This window comes from Adiantum capillus-veneris, chromosome 4 (assembly GCF_014529385.1).
Source record: "Adiantum capillus-veneris isolate H3 chromosome 4, ASM1452938v2, whole genome shotgun sequence".
NCBI classification, from domain to species: Eukaryota; Viridiplantae; Streptophyta; class Polypodiopsida; order Polypodiales; family Pteridaceae; genus Adiantum; species Adiantum capillus-veneris.
The window spans coordinates 48360141-48384257 of NC_140934.1; the positions used below are offsets into that span (position 1 = coordinate 48360141).

A 24117-nucleotide genomic window follows, 5' to 3' on the forward strand; every position below is an offset into this window, starting at 1 on the left:
GGAGTAAGCGCCAGTCTTTGTTCATGTAGAATGATACATCGTGGTTTTAGCCCTGTGTTAAGGTCAGGTAGTAACACATTACAATTACTTTGAATAGCGGAAAGTTTTTATGTGCAACAGTAAAAAAATGTAAAAGAATGCAGTAAGCTAAGAGCAACTTTATGTGCCGATATGAATGAAAAATCTAGTGTAAGAAGTTTAGATGAGTTGGTATCTTGACAAAGGTGGTCATTCTATGAATCTGCTTATTATTATTAAGTGAAAGGATTACCTGGGCTAGCATTCAGCTATCATTTGAATGCGTATTGCTAAAGCTGTCAGGTAAGAGGACTGAGGTATTGTCTTTACAACTTTTCAGGTATCACCAGATCAGGGCCAGTTTCTTGCAATGCTCGTTCGATTAATGGGAGCTAAAAGATGTATTGAGGTTGGTGTCTACACAGTAAGTCACCATAATCTCTTGATAGATATTGCTGCATTGCTTGATGAAATGAGAAAGAATATTGTGACATGCTGCCAGCTGTCAGAAAACTTGCTTACAATTTATATTGGAGTTGTCGTTCAAAGCTGTCTCCTCCTTAGTGCTGCTTACTATTAGCACTTGAAGACATATAGTACATCTCATCTCATTTTGATAAAAAACCAGAAGTTTGATTGGGGGGTTTCATTGTTCACAGTTGGTGAAATTTTGTTTCAGAATCAGCCTAAGATTAATTTCACCCCTCCTAATTGTAAGGATTCGGTCTGAAACTAATATTGAATAGGCAGAAACTTTCCCATAACTAATAATGCCTGAGTAACGTCTTATTACACCAGATTTCAACTACATTTGTTGCCCTGCTTTGAAAAATGCACCAGACCATTCAATTTGTATGAGGAACATTTGGCGCGTATAAGGGGCAGTGACGTAGTCAACACGAACTTGATGACTTGGCTTGTCAGGAAGTCCTTGAAAACCAATATTGCAAATCACTTCCCATCACGAAAAATATTTTGAAAGATAATTGGGGCCCATTGACTCCTTATGGAATATGGACAGCCTTGAAAGAGTCCTTGTAGTGAAAGGAGCATCTAGTGATTTTTGGTAAACCACCTTACACGCACATCTATGTATAATACTCGCAAAGTGGCTGAGCTAATAGTACCATCTTGACTTTTGAATTTAAAGGAAGCTTACTGAAAATGGTTGAGCTGATAAAGGAAGAAAGTTAACCTAATGTAACTAGAAATGAAGTACAATTCTAACTGAATTCAGAGCTAGAATAGAGATGAAAGAAAGATTAAAATGATTGTCATGGCCTACAACTGGCAAGGCATAAGAGTTGATCTTTGCTCCATTTAGTCATTCCATTAGGGTTGCCTTTAGAGAGAGAGAGAGAGAGAGAGAGAGAGAGAGAGAGAGATCTAATTATCGTCCATGGAGGTCAGATATGACCCATGGGACCAAAACAAAAACATTACATCTGCTCTTTCGGGGTGGAGTTGCTAGATTCATATCAGTTAGGGACTGAGGTTACTTCAAGGGGTAAAGGGAAAAGGAAAAGAACAAGACTGCCACGATAGACTGCCCATTTACCTTTTTTATGGGCTTCATGCATCTTCTTGAGCTCGCTTGCTCTAAGCTTGAGTTGATTTGTTGTCAATTCCTCGGCGATCAAAAGCTTATTCCCCTTTAGGCGGTAGGATTGGGTAGCAGTCTTGTCCGTTCTTCTTTGTTCTCTAAAGTGAGGATGCGTTGGCCAGGTGGCACATGCCTATGCGTGTCGTTGATCCAAGAGACAGTGGTGGGCTCCATGTTGATTGGTTGGAGAATGTCATTGAGTTTGGTGGTGGCTTCTTCGAGGGTGTCCTCCTCGGTGCACCATGGTGTGGAGAGTCCTCCAATCCTAATCTTGAGGGCAAGGGATTCTTGTAGCCGGCATTCTTGTAAGACTGCTTGTATTTCTTTGTTGATCTTCTTATGCACTAATTCATGGGATTCTTTCTGAGCCGCCTTGACAGTCTTCGTGTGTTTTTGTGAGCAAAGTTTCGCTCTCCTTTGCCTTTGTATCCTCAAGCTTACTCAAGCGTTGTTTGAGTTTAGCATTCTCCAAAACACGTTCTTGGATCTGAGCCTCTAAAACCGTAATCCTTGCGTCTTGACGAGCAGCGGGATCCTTTCTGGGCGCAACTGTCACCGCAAGGAAACTATTGCTTGTGTTTGAAATCGGTGTGCTGAAAGACATGACTCTGTTATGAGGGCGAGCCTGTACAACGCTAGGGAAAAGCTGGCTTTACTTGTCGAGGCCCTTTGGGGTAGAGTTGCGGCTATGGGAACAGGGTCAATTGGTATTTGGAAGGTCACTAGGTCGTCGGAAATTTGCTGTGAAGCTTGAAATTCTTAGTTGTTTTGCAACACAAATAGTCTGCAGCTCGTATATATATATATATATATATATATATATATATATATATATATATATATATATATATATATATATATATATATATATATATATATATATATATATATATAGAGAGAGAGAGAGAGAGAGAGAGAGAGAGAGAGAGAGAGAGATGAGATATTAACGTCTTTAAGAAGCCAAAATGACCTATGAGACCAAACCATTACAAACTAGTGAATCTGATACCATGTTTGGGTACAAAAAAGAGATGCTAAAATGAATCTTGGAGTGCTACTAGCTGGAATTGTATGGAGTATGTGTGATCACTGATACAATGGGTGCCGAGTACAAGAGGGTGATATAATGGGTTGTGAGTCTCCTCTCATCTGTACTTTGGATGCCGAGATAGTATGGCTCGAATCCTCTGCTACAGTCTTTGTCGATGCTGTGAAGCTCCTCTCCTTAGTTGCGGGCGTCTCAATCTCCCTAGCTTCAATGCTTGGTCAATGAGAGTACCGTGGGTGTGAGTTTGAGCTAAGCTTTGCAGTGGTGGCTGCTCCTCTATGTGTCCAGTGTCTGGTGTAAAGAAATCGGTAATTTGTCTCTGTGATCGTCTCTCTTGAGATCCCCTCAGTAAACTAGTAAACTGTCTCTGTGTCTGTGTAACTCAAGTAGATATAGTCCAAGGCATTTCTGGTCTTGATAGATAGCTCATGACTCTGGAGAAGGGTTCGAAGCCGTCTCTGAGTAGACAATGGAAGCGATCCCATATCTCATAGTAAACTGTGCACTCACATATATAATGCATCTCCGTCTCTGGCTTTGTATGGCATAGGCGGCATATTCTGCTGGCTGCTGGTATCTCTCTGAATCTACCAGTCTCAATCTCAAGCTGGTGGGAAGATGAATGTATCTGACCAATGGCACACTGTAACCCATGGGATAGATGTGTATCCATATAGCTGGGTCAAATTACAAACCCATCCTCTGTGAGTTGGAAAAGATGCTGTTTATAGAAATCCATTTTCGTACCCAACTCCTATGTCGGCTCTATCCAGGTCCTCTTGGTGTCCAAGTGGGTCAATTCCTGGCAAATGAGTCTAGTAATCTCCACCCGTGTAAGAGACAACGATGGTGCACCAAGGGAGTACTGGAAGGGGGGTAAGTTGTCCATGTTGAAGCCATGAATCTGGAACCATGATGACATCTGTGCATACTAGCATGATCTGTCCCCCTGCAAAGCTAACTATCTGGAGGACTCAAGGGCCAATCTGGCATATCTATCTCTGGTAGTATCCCATAAGCTGTGCATAAAGGAGAGTGATTTGGTAAGTGCCTCTATCTCCATGGGTGGGGAGCGGAGTTATGGGTGGGGGCTGCTAACTCCGCTCTAATGATCTCATGTGGCGCGGAGGCCTTGGCTCTATTCAACAAAGAGATCAAAGATACCAAGGGCCTCTTCATACCTCTCCACCCATCCTGGCCTATAGAGGATCCCCAAATCTGAACCCCATAGAGCATAGCTGAAGCTACCAAGGTATCAAAGAGCTAGAGCTCAAAGACACAACAGGCACCGGGACAGCTTATGCCACATGTGATTGGGTATAGGTGGGAGACAGCTTGTCGAGCAGAGACGAGACCAGAGCACAAGGGTAGAGGGTCAAGGGGAGTAGGAGTGCTATTCAGAGAGGAGTTACAACCGCTTGTGCACATTGTTTGAAGAGATGATCAAGCAAGATACATGTGGGTGAGATTGAGGACAGGCAGATTCTTGTACATTGTTATATGGAGTTTTCCAGAGATGGTGACATCATTCTCTTGGGGGACTTCAATTCCCGCAGGAGAAATCATCAGGCAGTTTTTTATGATACCTCAAATGAGATACTGAGAGAGCTAGATACTAGTGATATGGGGCTTGACAAATGCTCATAAGATGAATACACTGAATACGGGAGATATTTGATGGAAATGGGGGCCTCACATGGATTGGCCATACTTAATGGCCTACAACAATTTCCGCTAGCAACTGGGTTTACTTGCTTCCCACATAGGCATGGGGCTAGCACAAGGGACCATGTCATGGCACAATCAAGCTTCATCCCTTGCATTCAGGATCTCACAGTAGGACCCAGACCAATGGGTGTAGCAGTGGATCATGCTCTTTTGACACTTTCAGTCTCCTTTTAGTACAGTACAGCTCAGGTGTCAGGAAGGAGGACAGATACCCGCTATATATTTACACCAGAGACTGACCGTGTCTATATAGAGGAGATCTACGGTCGTCTATGTACAACAGCCATGCCAGGACTTTCAATGGAGGAGCTTACCAATTTATTGACTGAGACATTGCATGATGTAGCAACAAAGGCATACCCACACACTCACCTGATCAGAGACGCCATCCTGGGAGCATGCCTCAAAACAATTGGTATGATGAGGAATGTAGAGAGATGAGAGCACAACTTCAGAGGGATCTTCTCCTAGGGGTCATCGATCACAAGCAGTCTTGGACAGCCTTTTGGCGCTTTGTGCAACGGAAGAAGCGAGCGTTCCTAGCTCAAATAATGGAGCGAGACTTATACCAGTTGTTCTTGAGCAAAGACTCAGAAGAGGCATGGCGTCTCTTTCATGAGCACTACCCTCCCCCAATGATTACTTCTTCGATGTATGGGTCAGTATGCAACATCCTTATATACGGTCCCTGGATAGACACCCCTTCTAGATCCTTTTGAGCCATGCCCATCTACAAGTACCTTCTTTACCATTGAGATGGTAAAGACGGCCATTGATAGGATGAGGACCTGGAGGGCATATGATCATGATGGTCTAGTAGCAGAGCACTTTATACATGCTCGAGATATGCTGGCTGAGGTTCTTGCAATCGTGTCATGTGTGCCTTGGAGATTGTCTACTATTGTGCCTATCTTCAAGGCAGGTGCTCCTACGGAGCCTAGAAACTACCGTATTATTATGATTGGACACACATTGGTTGTCTACATCTATCTTTGAGCAGATGGGCAGAGAGTGAGGGCGTACGGGCAGTGGGATAGGCTGGTTTCAAGAGAGCTTCTCCACTCTTGACCATATTCTGACACTCAGAGCCATCATCGAGGAGGGTAGGGCACATGGGAGATAGATTTATTGTAGTTTTTTGGTTCTTGGCAAAGCATTTGACATGGTGCCCAGTTGCAAATTGATGTGCAAACTACAGGAGATGGGAGTGCCCAATGAGTTGATTTGGGGGATCATGGCTGTATACAAATAAATGGTGGGACATGTACGCACTTGAGATGGGATATCTAATTTAGTGCACTCCACTATTGGAGTGAAACAAGGTTGTCCATTGTCCCCTACTCTATTTGGTATGTATGTAGATGAGGTTTCTGATTACATTGATAGAGAGGGTGACAGAGGTGCCCAACAAGTAGGGACATGGATTCCATTGTTGCCATATGTTGATGATATTGTGTTGAAATCTGACTCAGCGGAGCGTATCCAACGACATTCGGATGCATTACATAGCTTTGCAAGAGGATAGTGGATTGTCTGTAAACCTTGGTAAAACCAAGGTTATGGTGTTTAACACCACACCGCAGTGGATCATAAGATCAATCCCTACATTCACTTATGTTCAAGAGACTGTGGAGTACACAAATGCATACACTTATCTTGGGATAGTCTTCACTGGGCGAAGGTTTTCTTTGCAGTGAGCAGCAGAGACTAGATTGACCTGAGCGTATGCGGCCTTGGGAGGATTGGAGAGGATGTGTTCGCAGGTTCAATTCCAAGAACCCCGAACAAAGCAAGATGACGTCTCTCCCCATAAAGTTGTCCTCAAATGCTCCTACATTTAGACGAAGTGACCCATTATAGTTCCATGATGCCATCTTTAGCGTGGTCCAATATCACCACCCTCCCATCTCGGTAAAAAGCAATCTTACCTTTTTCCCTTGCTGCTCTAATATCCAACATTACCTCCTGCATATGAGCAATCTGTGAGAGCGTGAGGTCATCTCCAAAGAAAGATCCTCGTCTTCTTAAGAGTTGGTCTCTTCTTCAAAAAGTCCTTCTCTTCCGTGGAGGGGGAAGCGAAGGATAAGTGCCCTTTCCTTCGAGGTTTCCCCATTGCTTCCACTTTTCTTATTGCCCACTCTCCAAGTTTTCGTCTGTGTTGGCTCATTAATCCCCATCATAGTCATGAGTTCTTTTACCTCTTCATCCATATTATCTGTCTTTGAGGAGGCCACAAATTCCCACACACTTGTCTCCTTTGCTCCTCTTCTAGTGTCAAGTTAATGATGGTGGGTTTCCTTGCCTTTTCCTTTCTTGGCAACCTCGATCCATTTCTTGGCTTCCTCCGCTTTCTGTTGAGTCTTTGTGATAAGATCCACCTAGGAATTCTTCATTTCTTTGTGTTGCTCCTCCCCCTCTTTGATGGCCCGCATTTGCTTTTTAATCGTGTTAGAGTTCTTCAATTACTGAGGGTTGAAGTTCTCCCTCTTCAAGTGTGTTTCGTGATCGCACCTCTGCAAGCTCCTCCGTGACTAATGCAATCTCCTCATCTTGGACCATCACACGATCTTCAAGTGTGTTTATCTTGCTTTCCTGTGTGATACATGTTCTTCAAGTGTTTTTATTGTGCCTAGGAGGTTGCGATTAATCTTGTTGATGGGCTCGCACATTTCTTCTTTGCATTTTGAATGGCCTGCTCCAGATGGTCGTCCTTGTCAATTTGCTTTTTCATGTTTGAGAACCGCAATGTGTGTGTGTGTGTGTGTGTGTGTGTGTGTGTGTGAGAGAGAGAGAGAGAGAGAGAGAGAGAGAGAGAGAGAGAGAGAGAGGCATGGGCGGGGGGGGGGGGAGTGGACGGATGCCTTGCCCAGCCAGCCCGTTCGCCTGCCGCTCTACCTGTCACAAACTGCTGATGTGTCAAACCATTAAAGAACGAAGCCTAAACCCTAAGAAGCAAGGTTTCAGTATTTCTTTATATTGCTTGCGCTTAGTCCAACGTTGGTACTCCAGACTCTGCACCTTCTCTAGGAAGCATGCCAAAGATTGAGCCCTTAGCTCATATTTAAAGGCCCTTGGCCATGAAAAGCAGTTACATGAAAAGCTTTCAAACTCAAAAGCATGTGGTCCGAGAAACTGGCTTAAAAAGCTGCCAGCGCATTTCACAGAAATTCGTACAACTGCCACATCAGCACAGCCAGCGCATATTGTGGAAATCCGTACTAGTCTGCCACGCCATTCGAAAATCCGTGCAGCAACTGCCACGTCATCATCTCTCGACGCTAGTCTTCTGCTGCTTCTGCTTCTTAGGGTTTAGGCTTCTTGGCTGGGATCCCTTCCTGAGCTAAAAACCTTGGACGTCCAGTGTGATTGTCAGGTCGTGAGACTATGATCACCGCCATAGGAACATTGCTTGTCTAGGCCTGTTTCGACTATTCGAGAGCTAATGGATCATGCTGTGGTGGGCTACAAGCTTATAGAAGAAATCTAACTCAAATTTTGATGCAGGTTTCAAGATGGAAAGTCAATCGACTTTTTGAGCTCGAATGATGTCGGGATTGCTTTTTAAGTTTGAATTCCGTTTGAGAACTTGTTTAATGATCCTGTTTGGAAATTTGTTTGAAATGGATGGTATCTGTTTTGAACCTGTCTTGGTGCCAATTTGAATTGTTTGACTCTGGTTTTAATACTGGTTTCAATGATTGGTAATTTTACTCCCGGGTGGAGTGGTGAGAAATGATGTTTGTTCATACTCGTGGCCCGGACCCTTGTGGTTATTTGCGGGGGGAGTATTAAGAAGTTAGAGTAGTGGTTACTCTCAACTGTGAGAGTGCACGTGTGCGGAAACGGAGAGAGGAGAGATGAAATGAAATGAAATGATTCAAAAGGCCAAAATGACCTATGAGACCAAGCGGTTACAACATAGTGAATCTGATACCATGTCCGGAATCAAAAAGAACTAAAACAAAATACCGTGTGTAGTACAATGAAAGAAGGTGGAAGATATGGTGGAGATCCATCCTCATCTGCACTTTGGATGTCGAGAGAGTATGGTAGAGAGAGAGAGAGAGAGAGAGAGAGAGAGAGAGAGAGAGAGAGAACGCCAGATGGGAAACTTGAAAGGGGGTGATCAGCCCCCCCACTCACTACCAAAGCAAGACACTCAATACATCAGATGTGTGAGTCCATAACTGAGAAGTGGGTACCCCCCTTGGCCCCATATATAGATGCCCAAGGGGAAGGTGGAGGAGTGCAGGATGATGCCCCCATGACCCAACAAGAAAGAAGGATATATGGGGCGTCCAGTAAATGGTGGGCGGCCGGCCTAGAAGTGTGCGGTCGGACAATGCAGTGGGTGGCCAGCTTGGAGACATACTAGCCGTACATGTATACCCTAGACCCGAGTGAAGCAGCAAAGTGGTGTAAATCTAACACCCCCTCTCAGCTCCGGATGCTGAACAAACCGCAGGAAGCCGAAGATGTGAGGCAAATGATGAAGTTGTCTATTGCGATGTCTGCAGCAGTCTGGGGTGTCCCAACCTCTTAGAGATCTCCATGGTAAAGTGCCGTCACGAGCAGTGTAGCAAACTGCTGTACTCCGTCGATACAGGGTGAAGATACTGTGTGAAGGTCCCGAACTGAGTGTGAAAACAACTCCTTGTCGTTAAAGAAGTGCCAATAGACTTGAAAGTGTCCTGCACAATAGGATCTGTGGTGTCTGTAGTCAAACCATCTGGAGAAAATGGAGAAGCCCAAGAATTGTCATGAGAATGACCAGAAGCCTGTCAATGCATGAACCTGCAACCCAATGTGGCTAGGTGGCTAAGCTGTGTAAAAACTCCAGGAAGGCCAGATGTAGCAATCTGCGTCGTAAATGTCCTCCGAAACAAGGAAAGCCAGACTAAGCAGTCTGCACTATAGAAGCTACCGTAAGCTACAGCAGTCACCGAGAGATTGTACAGACCACCACCGGATGGTGTCCTATGAGTCAATAAAGTAATCCAAGATGAGGGGAAAGCTAGACTCAACAGTTTGTGCTGTGAAGGGCCTTTAAGAAGAGGTGTGGTCAGACCAAGGTGTCTGCACCATAATCATCCTGTATGAAGAAGGGAAGCAAACTGAGAAGTCTGCGGTGTGAATATCCTCTGGGAAGTGGAAAGACCAAACCAATCTGTCTGCGCCGTCTTACTTGTATCTCTTGCCTCCAATCCTTCGGTGTCCACCAAAACAAAATCTGCGCCAACAACGCCACCAAACCACAACTCGGTGTGGCTCTCAATGTGAATGAGTTGGGAGTGGCCTACTGCCCAGGTCGGGGCATAAGTCTGCTATTAAGGTTACCGAGGGTGAGTGTGAGCAACCATGAAGGTAGCAATCCAAATGATCAGGAGTGTAGAAGAGCAACTACACTACCATCCAAGCCAAGCTCCGGGTGACTCCGGATGTAGTCCCAGGATGCTTGATCTCCCGCATCTCGCGGGTAAACTCTCCAAGAGAGTCCAAAGCATTGAAGTCCCACTCCAGTTTGTAGATCCAAGCAATGAACCTGTCCAAGAAGAGATCCAAGATCCTCTCCCTAAGTCCGTGTAGATGCTCCTGTGTAAGCAAGTGATCTGACATGTTGAGGTCAAGTGGTAAGTGTTTGTCCACCCAAGATGGTGGTGTCCTCTCTGGGTATGTCGGAATCCCATATGCCATGAGCATGGCCATATCTCGTATGAACTCCTTTGATGAGTGCGTAGGTGTGTCCATAGAAAATCACAAGTCACCACCCCCTTAGGAGTGCGCAACCACCGAATGATGGCTGGAATGAATGGATCTCCCAAGGATTGTACACCCGTAGATGATCAAGCCGATGTAAAAGATATAGGTGTACTGTAGCAGTCACTGAGAGATCGCACGGACCACCACCGGATGGTGGCCTGGCAGGAGGTAACTTCATTCTTGTGAAAAACACAAGCCAAGAGGCTGCTGTCCACCCAAAAACGCAACGACCAGGTGATGAAAATGCTACTGTCCAGCGTTTTTTTAGCATTCTCATACGCTCCTAGAAAAACGCTAGAGACAACAAAAAACGCAAATGGACGAGGGGAGTTTCCAGCGACGAAACAACCTGAGAAGGCTAACGCTTGCAACCAGAAGGGGATCTCCAGGTGTGGGATCAAAAAACGCTGGTGGAGGGGGGTCCTCCGCGACAGAAAACTGCCAGAGTCCATCGCGTGCCTGGCTTTTGCAAAACGCTATCAGATCTACAGAAATAGCTGGCGGATTGATCCCTTGGGAGGAGAACCTGATGCGGAAACACCCAGACCATGGAGAGCCTGAAGCTACTGATACCATGTGAGAGTGCGCGTGTGCGGAATCGTGAGAGAGGAGAGGAGAGAGAGACAGACAGAAACACAAAACGCCAGAGATGGGGAAAGGGGGCGATCAGCCCCCAACTGACTACCAAAGCAAGAGACCCTTAATACATTAGATGTGTTAGTCTATAACTGAGAAGTGGGTACCCCACCTAGTCCCATATATAGGTGCCCAAGGGGAGGTCGAACAGTGCAGGAAGATGCCCCCACGACCCAACAAGGAAAAAAGGATATATGGGGCGCCCAGTAAATGGCGGGCGGCCGGACAATGCAGTGGGTGGCCAGCGCGGAGACATACTAGCCGTACATGTATGCCCTAGACCTACGTTAAACAGCAGAGTGGTGTAAATCTAACATCAACACCTCCAAACGACGCAGGCTGCGGTCTGGGGGGCGTTTGGTTGTAAAAGGCCTCTATATCTCCCAGCTTGGACCTTTTTAGGTTAGTTACCTTTTCTTGCAGATAGTCTGAGTGTTATCTATTTGGGGAGAGTCCTTCTTTATTGTGTTTCTTTAGTGTTATCGAAAAGAAAAGTAATGGAGTTACCTTTTCTTGCAGACAGTCGGAGTGCTCTCTATTTGGAGGAGAGCATCCTATTTACTGAGTTTCTTTCAACAATGTGATCAATCCCTCTTTTACTTCATGTGATTGAGAAAAAGCAGTTAGTTTATGATGTGATGCACTCTTCTTCTTCCTTTTTCTTAGTAGTAAGGTTTGGCTTGTGCTGCCAAATAAAAGTAAATGAAAGCTTATCTTTTTTGCAGGGATATTCTTCTTTGGCGGTGGCACTTGTTCTGCCTGAGTGTGGGCATCTTGTTGCCTGTGAAAGGGATGAAGTGTCACTTGGTGTTGCTCAAAAGTATTTTGGACGAGCTGGTGTCACACAGAAGGTAAGGTTACGGCTTTGGACGTGAAGTCACATTGTTTAATGATCTGAAATTAGAGAGATTACATTTAGGATTTCCATATGCCTTTGCTGATATCTTCTGTCCCTAGTGTTCATAGCCCTTTGAAATTCGTTTGTTCTTCATGTGCGTTTGCATGTCCTCTATTCATTTTTTCATGGTATGAGAGCCTTGTTGTGTCCAAGGAGCTGATTGCAGCAAGGATTAGCGGTTGAATTGGTACGAGGGTAAGAGCTCTCTCATTCGTTTTCCCCTTGTTGGTACTACATCTCTTGTGTTGGTACTATATGCCTGCAGAATTCAGAGTAATGATCTCATATTGAGGTGTTGCATTACAGAGTTTGTTTGTTCTGAGTTTCTATGCTTAACATTTTGGACTCTGTTTAAGTTTGTGTTCGCAAGAAAATTGACGAGATTTGTGTTTGTTCTGAGTTTCTATGCTTAACTATTTGGCCTCTTTTTGAGTAAGTTTGTGTTCCCTAGAAAGTTGACGAGATTTGTGTTTTTGCAAAACCACATTTTTGCATTGAAGGTACCAGTTGTCTGTTAATGGGTAAACCAATTACCGGCAAGGGCTGATCACCAGGTGTCAAGCTGACTCAGATCTGCTAGACCCATTAAATAACCTGAAGTAGGATGGGAGGACCATTTATGCGTATGCAACTGAGATACACAAACTTGTCAATCGGCTTGATGTGGCAAATCAGCTGATTGCGCTAGTGCAATGTGAAACCTTCACGTGGTTTGGATAACAATGATCAATATATCGGCACAGATCTTGCTGCATAGATGCTGGACACTTTCGTGAATAAGTAGTCAAGGCACAGAGGCTCAGGACCCCAACTACCCAGCCGTTTAGCCCTTCAACAAGCAGTACTGGAGCCAACTGAAGCATTGGCTCCGTAGAGTGGGGGTGGAAAGCGGTATTCTCATTACGGCTTGGCAATTCCTAGGTATTGCGATTAGTGGGCCCAAAGACTTAGAGAGGAGCGGGCGGTATAGACTCCCGTAGCACAGGCAGTAGAAGTGATACTGGTCTTCTGACACGGTATTTGGTGTGGACGTTGCATAAGAGAAGGACAATTAGATGTGGAATGTTCAGAACGAAGCCCTTGGGGCGACATGCCGAAGCAACAGACATATGACAGATATTTGTGTGTATAATGCCCAACCACAACTAGTAGCAGCTTATGCACAATAGCTTATGCAGCTTATGCTTAGTAAGGCATACTCTCCCATGCCGCATAAGGAAACCATTCCTGAGAACATAATGCCCATGTCGCTGTCCACTTGTCAGCTGATTATACATCCTTTTTATATTTTCATTTTAAGCATATTGTGCCTTCATGTCATCCTTTATGATGAAGGGAAATAGACATTGCTGAAGCTCAGGGCTTTCGTGATATAATGCATCAAGCACCACATTCTTGTTCCCTTCTATGCTTGCTTATCTCATGTGTTTATTGACAATTCGTCTTGTGTAAGAAAATAGCGAAGGGTGTGATGATTTGTATGGATATTAAAAAAAAAACCACTGAACAAGTAGTGCTTCAACTAGAAAGAGCATGGATAATTGCCAACAACTCCTCATGAAGGTTTTAATATGGCCCTCACACTATTCTACCTATGCGTGCAACTTCTATTCTTGATAGTGTTCTTGTTCAACGCACGATGGTCTATGCACATGTATGAAAAGCCGTCCTTTACCACAAAAGTCAGATGAAGATCTAGGGTTTACACTTCCACAAATCCTTTTCTTTCTTTCCTTGCGTAGTGATTCCTTTTAGCTTGAATGATGGTTCCTTTTACCTTTCCCTGAAGAGAGGAAATGAGAGTGCGGTAGAGATGTGTAGAGGGAGAGAGAAGGAAAGAGAAGAGGAGAATGACATCCGATAGGGTCCCAACCAACCCTCTGAAGGGTCCCCCACACCGTTGCCGATGTGGTATTTGCTTTAGATTGTGTAAATGGAATGTACACACACGCAATACCTCTAGTGCAAACTCTACTGACTTGAATGATGACTGTCGCCGCGGTAACTCCTCAAGACGAGGCACCTCCGGGGCTGATTTGATGCACCTTTGGATTCTTTCGATGTGGGATTGCGGATGGCCACCAAGGGATAGATTTGGGGCTGAATTGCGTTCCTGATGTGAGAGGAATGAAGGGCTGAAAACATTGATCTCGACGATGTTGACGATGGACAGCAATGGAGCACTCGATGACGGCAAAGGAATGGTGGAGAAGAGGGGATGAAAGGGCTGAAATCTGAAAATGCTGGCTAGCTGCTGAAATCCGCGAGTGCTAGGGCTGATTTGCAGTTGCAACAACGCCATGGCTAGCTGATTTGATGCTATGCAAATTGCTCATTTGGCGAGCGCTCTCCCAATTGATGCCAAAATGCTAGCTGATGGTGCCCCTTTATAGGCCCAATTTACTGGTTATAAACTCCTTTAGGTTGAGGTAGGGCAAACTGTCCACCAACCCAACAAATTAAATCATTAATTTGTAAGATTTTGACTAGGGCTAAGTTTCGGGTGAAACTGTCGCACATTTGCCCCCACCCAGCAACCCGATCGATGCGGGGAATGGCTGGTTGGATTCCTCTAACCTAGATGCACATCATGCCGGATGTCCACCGTAGTGTAACATGTGTCAAAACGCGTGTACAAACCATTTATGCAAGAGGATTCCAAAACTGGAATATTGGCTCTAGAAGTTGTTGAAGCATGTCCACGTGGCGCATAGAGCCATGTGCACGTGACATCCCCTCCTACCTAAGGTGAGCTACTGGTACCGAACTCCATGCACGCCATTAGATGGTCTTGGATGAAGTTCCTTCTAGATGATGTCCTCCACGGCGACTTTTGAGAGAGAGGCTCCCATGGGTAATGTTGAAATGTGCAACACACAAGGATGGTGATGATGTATCTACTGGCAAACAATGGATTGCCTCTTGAATCAACGATGCCCTTGTTGGTTACCGGCAAACAATAACCTTTGCTGCCCCAACTTGGATGGTGTGAACCAAATTGCAAACAAGATAGATGCTTGTCGAGCGAATGGCGGGATATGCAAACGCCGATGTCCACGAAGGTTACCTGCCAGCCTATGTTGCCCTATGTGGGAAGATTAGCGAGAGCAACGGTGACTGGGAGATAAAGATGGATATGTCCTTTGGAATGCCCATGAACCATGGCAAGTCCTCTATATGATGTCTCAGGAAACCGCCAAGTAATTCCTCAAAGATAGAGGCTCCTCTTGGGGCTTCGACTAGATTGCCGTATGATGGAAGCTCTATCGTCTTTGCAACGGATGTGGCTGCGAATGTAGGCTCACGATGCCTGCAAACTCCCACGGTGATTGCCTTGGACTAGAACCCTTTGGCTCCAGATGGATGGCTACAGATTGCTAAGAAGATGCAGATAGAGATGTGCTGTCAAAGATGTGTACAGATCGATGATGATGCAATGCCTCTTCTGGAATGATGGAATCCTCCAAGCAGATGGGAGAGATGGTTGTGCAAACAATTCCGAGACTCCAAAGCTAAAAGGCTGATCTGGATGGCGCCTTCCTTTGTCGTCATAGGCCGCCAAGAAATCTTGATACTCGCAATCAACATCTTCATGTTTCCAATGCATGTCTTCAATGATGCGATCTGTCATGTCGAAGAAGTTATGATTGCAAAATCCATGCTAGGATATCTTTATGTCGAGGTGATCAAGCGCACACACCAAGTCAACTACCTTCTCGCATGCGCACCGCAACTGCAACCCCTGGTATAAAGTCTGTGCATGTCGTACGCTCAAAACGCACAGTCCTATGCACAATGGCAGGTCCTGCAATTCCTTCAGTGAGAGAAGCGTCCTTGGGTGATACGCTCCACCTTACACTCAAACACTTGAGAGAAAATAAAAATCAAATATTGGCTGATTAGTGCAAAATCTTCAAAGCTTTGCTACCAATATCAGGTGCAGCGGAATTGAAATGGTGAAGATCTAGGTTTTACGCTTCCACAAATCCTTTTCTTCCTTTGCTTGCGGTAGTGATTCCATTTAGCTTGAATGATGATTTCTTTTACCTTTCCCTGAAGAGAAGGAATGAGAGAGCGCGGTAGAGATGTGTCGAGGTAGAGAGAGAGAGAGAGAGAGAGAGAGAGAGAGAGAGAGAGAGAAGAGGAGAATGACATCCGATAGTGTCCCAACCAACCCTGTGAAAGGTCCCCCACACCGTTGCCGATGTGGTATTTGCTTTAGATTGTGTAAATGGAATGTGCACACACGCAATACCTCAAGTGCAAACTCTACTGACTTGAATGATGACTGTCGCCACGGTAACTTCTCAAGACGAGGCACCTCCGGGGCTGATTTGATGCACCTTTGGATTCTCTCGATGTGGGATTGTGGATGGCCACCAAGGGATAGATTTGGGGCTGAATTGCGCTCCCGATGTGAGAGGAATGAAGGGCTGAAAACATTGATCTCGACGATGTTGAGGATGGACAGCAATGGAGCACTCGATGACGGCAAAGGAATGGTCGAGGAGAGGCGATGAAAGGGCTGAAATCTGAAAATGCTGGCTAGCTGCTGAAATCCGCAAGTGCTAGGGCTGATTTGCAGTTGCAACAACGCCATGGCTAGCTGATTTGATGCTTTGCAAAACGTTGAGGCCGACCTGCTCATTTGGCGAGCGCTCTCCCAACTGATGCCAAAATGCTAGCTGATGGTGCCCCTTTATAGGCCCAATTTACTGGTTATAAACTCCTTTAGGTTGAGGTAGGGAAACTGTCCACCAACCCAACAAATTAATGATTTAATTTGTGAGTTTTTGACCAGGGCTAAGTTTCGGGTGAAACTGTCGCACGTTTGCCCCCACCCAGCAATCCGATTGATGTGGGGAATGGCTCGTTGGATTCCTCTAACCTAGATGCACATCATGCCAGATGTCCACCGTAGTGTAACAACATGTGTCAAAACGCGTGTACAAACCATTTATGCAAGAGGATTCCAAAACTGGAATATTGGCTCTAGAAGTTGCTGAAGCATGTCCACGTGGCGCATAGAGCCATGTGCATGTGACATCCCCTCCTACCTAAGGTGAGGTACTGGTACCGAACTCCATGCACGCCATTAGATGGTCTTGGATGAAGTTCCTTCTAGATGATGTCCTCCACGGCGACTTTTGAGAGAGAGGCTCCCATGGGTAATGTTGAAATGTGCAAAACACAAGGATGGTGATGATGTATCTATTGGCAAACAATGGACTGCCTCTTGAATCAACGATGCCCTTGTGGGTTACCGGCAAACAATAACCTTTGCTGCCCCAACTTGGATGGTGTGAACCAAATTGCAAACAAGATAGATGCTTGTCGAGCGAATGGCGGGATATGCAAACGCCGATGTCCACGAAGGTTACCTTCCAGCCTATGTTGCCCTATGTGGGAAGATTAGCGAGAGCAACGGTGACTGGGAGATGAAGATGGATATGTCCTTTGGAATGCCCATGAACCATGGCAAGTCCTCTATATGATGTCTCAGGAAACCGCCAAGTAATTCCTCAAAGATAGAGGCTCCTCTTGGGGCTTCGACTAGATTGCCGTATGATGGAAGCTCTATCGTCTTTGCAACGGATGTGGCTACGAATGTAGGCTCACGATGCTTGCAAACTCCCACAGTGATTGCCTTGGACTGGAACCCTTTGGCTCCAGATGGATGGCTACAGATTGCTAAGAAGATGCAGATAAAGATGTGCTGTCAAAGATGTGTACAGATCAATGATGATGCAATGCCTCTTCTGAACTGATGGAATTTTCCGAGCAGATGGGAGAGATGGTTGTGGAAACAATTCCGAGACTCCAAAGCTAAAAGGCTGATCTGGATGGCACCTTCCTTTGTCGTTATAGGCCGCCAAGAAATCCTGATACTCGCAATTAACATCTTCATGTTTCCAATGTATGTCTTCAATGATGCGATCTGTCATGTCGAAGAAGTTATGATTGCAAAATCCATGCTAGGATATCTTTATGTCGTGGTGATCAAGCGCACACACCAAACTACCTTCTCGCATGCGCATCGCAACTGCAACCCCCAGTATACAGTCTGTGCATGTCGTACGCTCAAGGCACACAGTCCTATGCACAATGGCAGGTCTTGCAATTCCTTGAATGAGAGAAGCGTCCTTGGGTGATACGCTCCAACTTACACTCAAACACTTGAGAGAAAATAAAAATCGAATATTAGCGGATTAGTGCAAAATCTTCAAAGCTTTGCTACCAATATCAGGTGCAGTGGAATTGAAATGGTGAAGATCTAAGTTTTACGCTTCCACAAATCCTTTTCTTTCTTTGCTTGCGGTAGTGATTCCTTTTAGCTTGAATGATGATTCCTTATACCTTTCCCTGAAGAGAGGGAATGAGAAAGTGTGGTAGAGATGTGTAGAGGTAGAGAGAAAGAGAGAGAAGAGGAGAATGACATCCGATGGACCCCCCCACATCATTGCCAATGTGGTATTTGCTTTAGATTGCATAGATGGAATGTACACCCATGCAATACCTCAAGTGCAGACTCTAGTGACTCGAATGACGACTGTCGCCGTTGTAACTCCTCAAGACGAGGCACGGTGCCCCTCTATAGGCGCAATTTATTAGTTATAAACTCCTTTAGGTTGAGGTAGGGCAAACTGTCCACCAACCCAACAAATTTAATCATTAAAAGATTTCATTTATAAGTTTTTGACCAGGGCTAAGTTTCGGGTGAAGCTGTTGCACATCTGCCCACCCAGGAATCCGATTGATGCGGGGAATGGCTCGTTAGATTCCTCTAACCTAGAACCACATGCACGTCATGCCAAATGCCCACCGTAGTGTAACATCATCTGTCAAAACGCATGTACGAACCATTTATGCAAGAGGATTTCAAAACTGGAAAATTGGCTCTAGAAGTCGTCGAAGCATGTCCATGTGGTACATAGAGCCATGTGCACGTGACACAATCTTGTTTGGCTGGGTTGTATTGACCCTATATAGTGGCCTATTTGGTGGACTATTCCCTTAGATTAGTTCTATGACGCTATCTTGGGGCCTTTCAAATGGTACCAAATGGTCTTATCCTCCCACTAGCAAAGTGCTGAATCTACCGGCCTTTAAAGTTTCTATGGATGATACGTTTTGAACTCATAAATACCTCTTTCATAAGAAGTGTGGCTTGCTTATCTATTGTCTCAAACTGCACTGTATGTTGGCAAATGAGGCTGAATTCATGATGCATTAAAGGAATAAAATGACACACACAGGAGTAGGATAGCTAATATCTTTGATATGATCAGTCATCAGTCTGTACTTTTATACTCCAATCCTGAATCAGGTTCATTAAAAGGGAGCCATTTGCCGCAGCTGGGCACTTAATTTTCAATAACCTTCTGCATTTATGTTGCCATTGGATACTACACAATCCTTACACTTCGAGAGTTCTAGCCCTTATGACATTATGAGACCTCATAGAAGTATTCCAAACGATCTTCAATGCACGTCTTAACTTTGGAACTTTGAAGACCTTTTACATAGGATTAGTCAAGCATTATCATTTAGGTTGTGCTGCTAAGTTGCTTCGTACCATTATCATTCTATACTAAATGTAGTAAGCGCTTAATTTGATTGCAATTTGCAGGTGCAAGTTCATCATGGAATGGCTATTGATACTTTGATTATGCTATTGAGGAAAGGACAAGCAAATAGGTTAGAATATTTTAGGTGTTTCTGTCTCGTGTGTTATGATCAAAGTTGATTTTGTTCTTTGTGATTATTCTTAATTTGGTTGAGTGTGTGAAATTTTTTAAGCATGCAGCTTTGTGAGTTGAACTGATTGAGTATTTGGTGAGGCTTGTACAGCTATGATTTTGCTTTTCTAGATGCAGACAAGAGAGTTTATAGAGACTATTACGAGCTTCTGCTCCAATTGGTAAGCTTTATCAGTCTGTGAGTCATATGAATATCAATATGCAAATCATTGGGAGGACTGAAAGGAAGTCGCCACATTCATTATGAGTACAATCATCACATTTTTCTACATCTTCCCATTTCACTTTGGCATTCTAAGAGGGCCAATATTGTAGCCTTAATCGCGTGAGAATATAAGCCATTATTCCAAGATAAAAGGCAAATATAGTTACATGCATTGCAGGTACTCTGGCATCCAAAGTGTACTTAAGAATCACGTGTATAGTGGAAATGCCAATCACAAATTTTAGGATTGATGTCAACATGTCTCTTCTCAAATGCAAAGCACTTGCCATCGTTTTAAATGCGACTCTGGTGCATGGTGTCCCTATGCCTAACATTTTGATGTCTGAGTTTTGGTAGATACGACCTGGAGGCTTGATTGTCATAGACAATGTTCTTTGGCACGGAAAAGTTGCAGAGCCTCAAGTAAGAACAATCTCGTTTACTAAATAATAAAAAACTATTAAATTTTCTATAAATTGTTTAAAAAACAAAATGTTAATCTTATGCTATAAGTTGCAAATTTTGCGTTTGAACAATCAAATTAGGTTTGGACGAAAAGCAATATTCAACGAAGGCACATAAATGAAAAACAGCAAGTTATTGTCACCACGTTTTGAAAATGTTGTAACACTGCATTTCAAGTAGATGTTGGTGTCTTTTGAATTTATTGGATGCTTATCAATATTTTCAAATGTCTCTCTTGAAAAGATGAATGTTTTTCTAAGGGCTAATTTTTGCTTTTACGAATTGCGAACCTTTCTTAGGAAAAAGATGCAAAGACGGAGAGTCTGAGAAGATTCAATGAGTTTATAAGGCTGGATACTCGAGTAGATGTAAGCATGGTATGTACTTTTAAACGACATTGAGTTCAAGGCTCGTTTTTTATTATTATTATTATTATTTTTAATTTAAATAAATATCTGTAGTCAACTCCAGGATATGTACGATCCTTGCATAGAGGGTTGGATTTTCCAGTGACAAATTTTCACACGTTGATACTAAATCAGGGAGAAATTATTTTTTAAACTAACAGTTCGATCCCAGTTTGTAGCAATTTATTTGTGGTGTCATCTTCTTAACATTGAGTCTCCCAATCTTGTCTTGTTAGTTTATTCATAGCTGATGTTATCTATTGGTGTTCCTGGCCTACCTTTGAAATCAGTCCACAACCCCGCACAAACTCCAATCTTTAAGACCTCAGGCCTAGGAGGTGCAGATGATGCTCAGGGTTGTACGAGCATTCCTGTTGATTATTTATGGACTATCTATAAGTGTAGCTTTGCCTGAAGCTGCAAAAGGTGGCTCTTTCTATCCCTCTCACTGGCTTTGAAACTCTCTTGTTTTTGAGTAATGTAGATGAGGTTCACATGGATGAGGAAGCCTTACATTGCCCTCCAAGCTGCAAAAGGCATCTATTTGTCATCTCATCAGGAGTTTTAAATTGATCTCATTTTGTGATGCTGTCAATGAATCAATGGATGCTGCCCACAACATGAAGTGGAAGGTGCTCATTACGTGATAATTTTCCTGAGCACCAAGATTGCTCCAGACAAACCTCACGGTTCCTTTCAACTCGTCCCTCTACAATGTATACACAGCCAGCATTGGCATGGACCTTCCACAATTACTCAAGATATCACCACTACTTCACCTCAATATTGTATGCAACAGAAATTTGGACACATTTTTCTCGTGCACCTAGCTCTCTTCTATATGGATCCCTATACTTTCCTTGGAAATGAGTGGAATATACTAACTATTACTCCTACTGGCTCCATTTCAAACCATTCATTAATTTCTTAGATGCTTTTCTAAAGTTTCTACTACAAAAGGCACCACACGACTGCATCAAGGGGCTTGGCACTGAAACAGTGCATGAGGGCTTCCGGCGGAGAGGGGCAGCACCAATGGAGGTCAAGAGGCGGCATTGGAACAGTGCATGAGGGCTTGAGGACATTAAGCGCAGGTGTAGTAGCAGACACGGCGCACAAGCAGTTTAGCGTCGACACAAGCAGGCTGCCCTATTCCAGCGCCTGGACTGCAGTTCCACATTGGAATGATCAGTTTATATCGACTTGAATCCAACAAGGTGAGGGACTCTCAATGGCCTGTAGGGCCAGAAATGAAATGATATATTAACGTCTTCAAAAGGCCAAAGTGACCTATGAGACCAAGCCGTTACAACATAGTGAATCTGATACCATGTCTGGAATCAAAAAGAACTGAAACAAAATACAATGTGTAGTACAATGAAAGAAGGGGGGAAGATATGGTGGAGATCCATCCTCATCTGCACTCTGGACGTCGAGAGAGTATGGCTTCAATCCTCTGCCGTAGTCTCCGTCGATGTTGTGTAGCTCCTCTCCTCAATCGCGGGCGTCTAGATCTCCCTAGCTCCAATGCTCGGTCTATGAGAATGCCAGTAGTAGTAGTATGAGTGCAGGCAAAGCTCTGCAATGGTGTCTGCTCCTCTGGGGGTCCAGAGACGCAGAGAGAGAAAGAAAGAAAGAAAGAAAGAAAGATTTTTAACGTCTATGTCAGGCCGAAATCGGCCTATGAGACAAATCAAATGTACATGGTGTGTATGTCATCCGTCTATCGGAAAGACAAATGAAACAAAAACTGATACAAAATTGAACTGAGTGTAGGTAGTGGGGTATCTGAGGAGGGATGGAGCTCTATCTCTAGGGGTATATGCATGTCTATATGCTCAAGGTAGTACAATCATGAGAATGCATCAAGCTATCTAGCTCCATCCTGTACTAATGGGGGGATGTAAGATGTGGTACATGGGCGGGTCTGGTGCCAAGGTTGCCCGGATGAAAGCTGTCGGGTCGGCCCTCATCCGGGCCACTCGCTCCTCAGTGGCACGGCGCTCCCGGGCTCGGATCTCCTCGATCTGTCGGTGGTGGGAGCTCGCGCCCCTGTAGCCTGTGACTCGTGGTCGTCGTCTAGCTCGGCTCACCTCCGCCTGTGGGAGTGTCACTCCCCTCTGAGTGTCTGGTGGGGGAGGGGCGGTAATCCTCTGAAAGAAGTCTGTGAGCTGCGACTGTCTCCCCTCTGTCTGTGTAGCTGTGTGTGGCTGTAGTAGTGTGTCCTGATGGCTTTGTATCTCTAGTAAGAACCGTCCGAGCTGTCTCTGATCTCGAGAGTCCATGATCTCTCGGAGAGTGGGCTGTCCTCTGAATAGGGCCTCATACCTGCCTCTGATCTCAGTGTATGCTCTGCATCTACATACAAAGTGCTCCTCACTCTCCACCTCCTCTGTGCAGGCTCTGCAGACGCGCTCCTCCCTGGGAACACCAGTATGTCTCCCGATCTCAATCTCTAACCTGTGTGAAGCCACTCTCAGCTGACCAATCGCCACCCGTGAGCTATGTGGCATATATGTGTCCATGTAGCGTGGTCTCTGTATGAACCCCCCGGACAATATGGTGAGAAACTGGTCTCTGTAATCTGACATCCTCGTCCCCAAGCCAGGTGACTCCCAGACTCTCCTAGTGTATAGTTGCCACAGATCCTGTCTCAGTACCAAGTTCCTCTCACTGCGAGAGAGGTGAACATATGGTGAGTGGGGGTCGTACTGGAATGGTGGTAGGCTCTCCATGTCAAGACCGTGTCCCTCAAACCATGCTCTGACCTGTGAGTACCATGCTCTCTCATGCCCACTCTCTGATAGCTGTATAGCTGCCTCAAATGCTCTACGAGTAAGTCTGTCAGGAGGTAGCTCTCTCATCCTCTGGATGAAGCAGACTGTCTGGAATAGTGCCTCTACCACCATGGGTGGTGTGGCGAGCTCGGCTCTAATAATGTCATGTGGCACTGTCTTCTTGCTGCGGAGCAAGCGTGAGATCATACATACCTGTGGCCTCTCAAGCTGTGTCCACTGGTCAGCTGTCAATCCTGGTGCCCATACTGCCGCCGAGTACATCAAGGCCGGGGTGACTAAGGTGTCGAAAAGCCACCCCTTCGTGCGGGGTTCCTGAAAGTGTGCCCGGTGGCATCTCCGCTCTAGCATGGCCAGAGCTGCATATCCTCGGGTGAGCCTGTCAGCAGCAGCCTGCCTCATAGTGAAGGGTCCTGGTAGGCTGGTGAATGTGATGCCAAGGTAGACATAGGAGGTGACTACATCAACCTTTCCTCCTGCTGCTGTGAAGGTGGCAGCGCTCCTCACTGCACTGGATGTGTGAAAGATCATAACCTTGGTTTTGCCAAGGTTCACAGTCAACCCCCTGTGTGTGCTGAATTCGTCCAAGGCCTCAAGATGGCGTTGCAAGCCCTCGGGTGACTCTGAAATCAACACAATATCATCAGCATATAACATGATGTGGACGGGAGTACCTGCCAAGTCGCTCCCCTCTCCCCCTGCTCGCAGTATGTAGTCGAAGATCTCGTCGATGTAGAGCCCAAAGAGTGTCGGGGAGAGTGGGCATCCTTGCTTAACACCAATGGTGCTAGCAA

The 24117-nt window shown here is 45.1% G+C and overlaps 1 protein-coding gene across 1 annotated transcript in view; it reads left to right on the plus strand.

The window, feature by feature from the left end:
- Positions 1–24117, plus strand: part of LOC147459112 (uncharacterized) — a 75569-nt gene that overhangs the window by 32434 nt on the left and 19018 nt on the right. Inside the window, exons 3-8 of the mRNA XM_086510448.1 lie at positions 359–442; positions 11519–11644; positions 19322–19389; positions 19543–19612; positions 20014–20079; positions 20421–20498. Coding sequence (XP_086366574.1) covers positions 359–442; positions 11519–11644; positions 19322–19389; positions 19543–19612; positions 20014–20079; positions 20421–20498 — 492 coding nt within the window. The remainder of the gene's footprint in view (positions 1–358; positions 443–11518; positions 11645–19321; positions 19390–19542; positions 19613–20013; positions 20080–20420; positions 20499–24117) is intronic.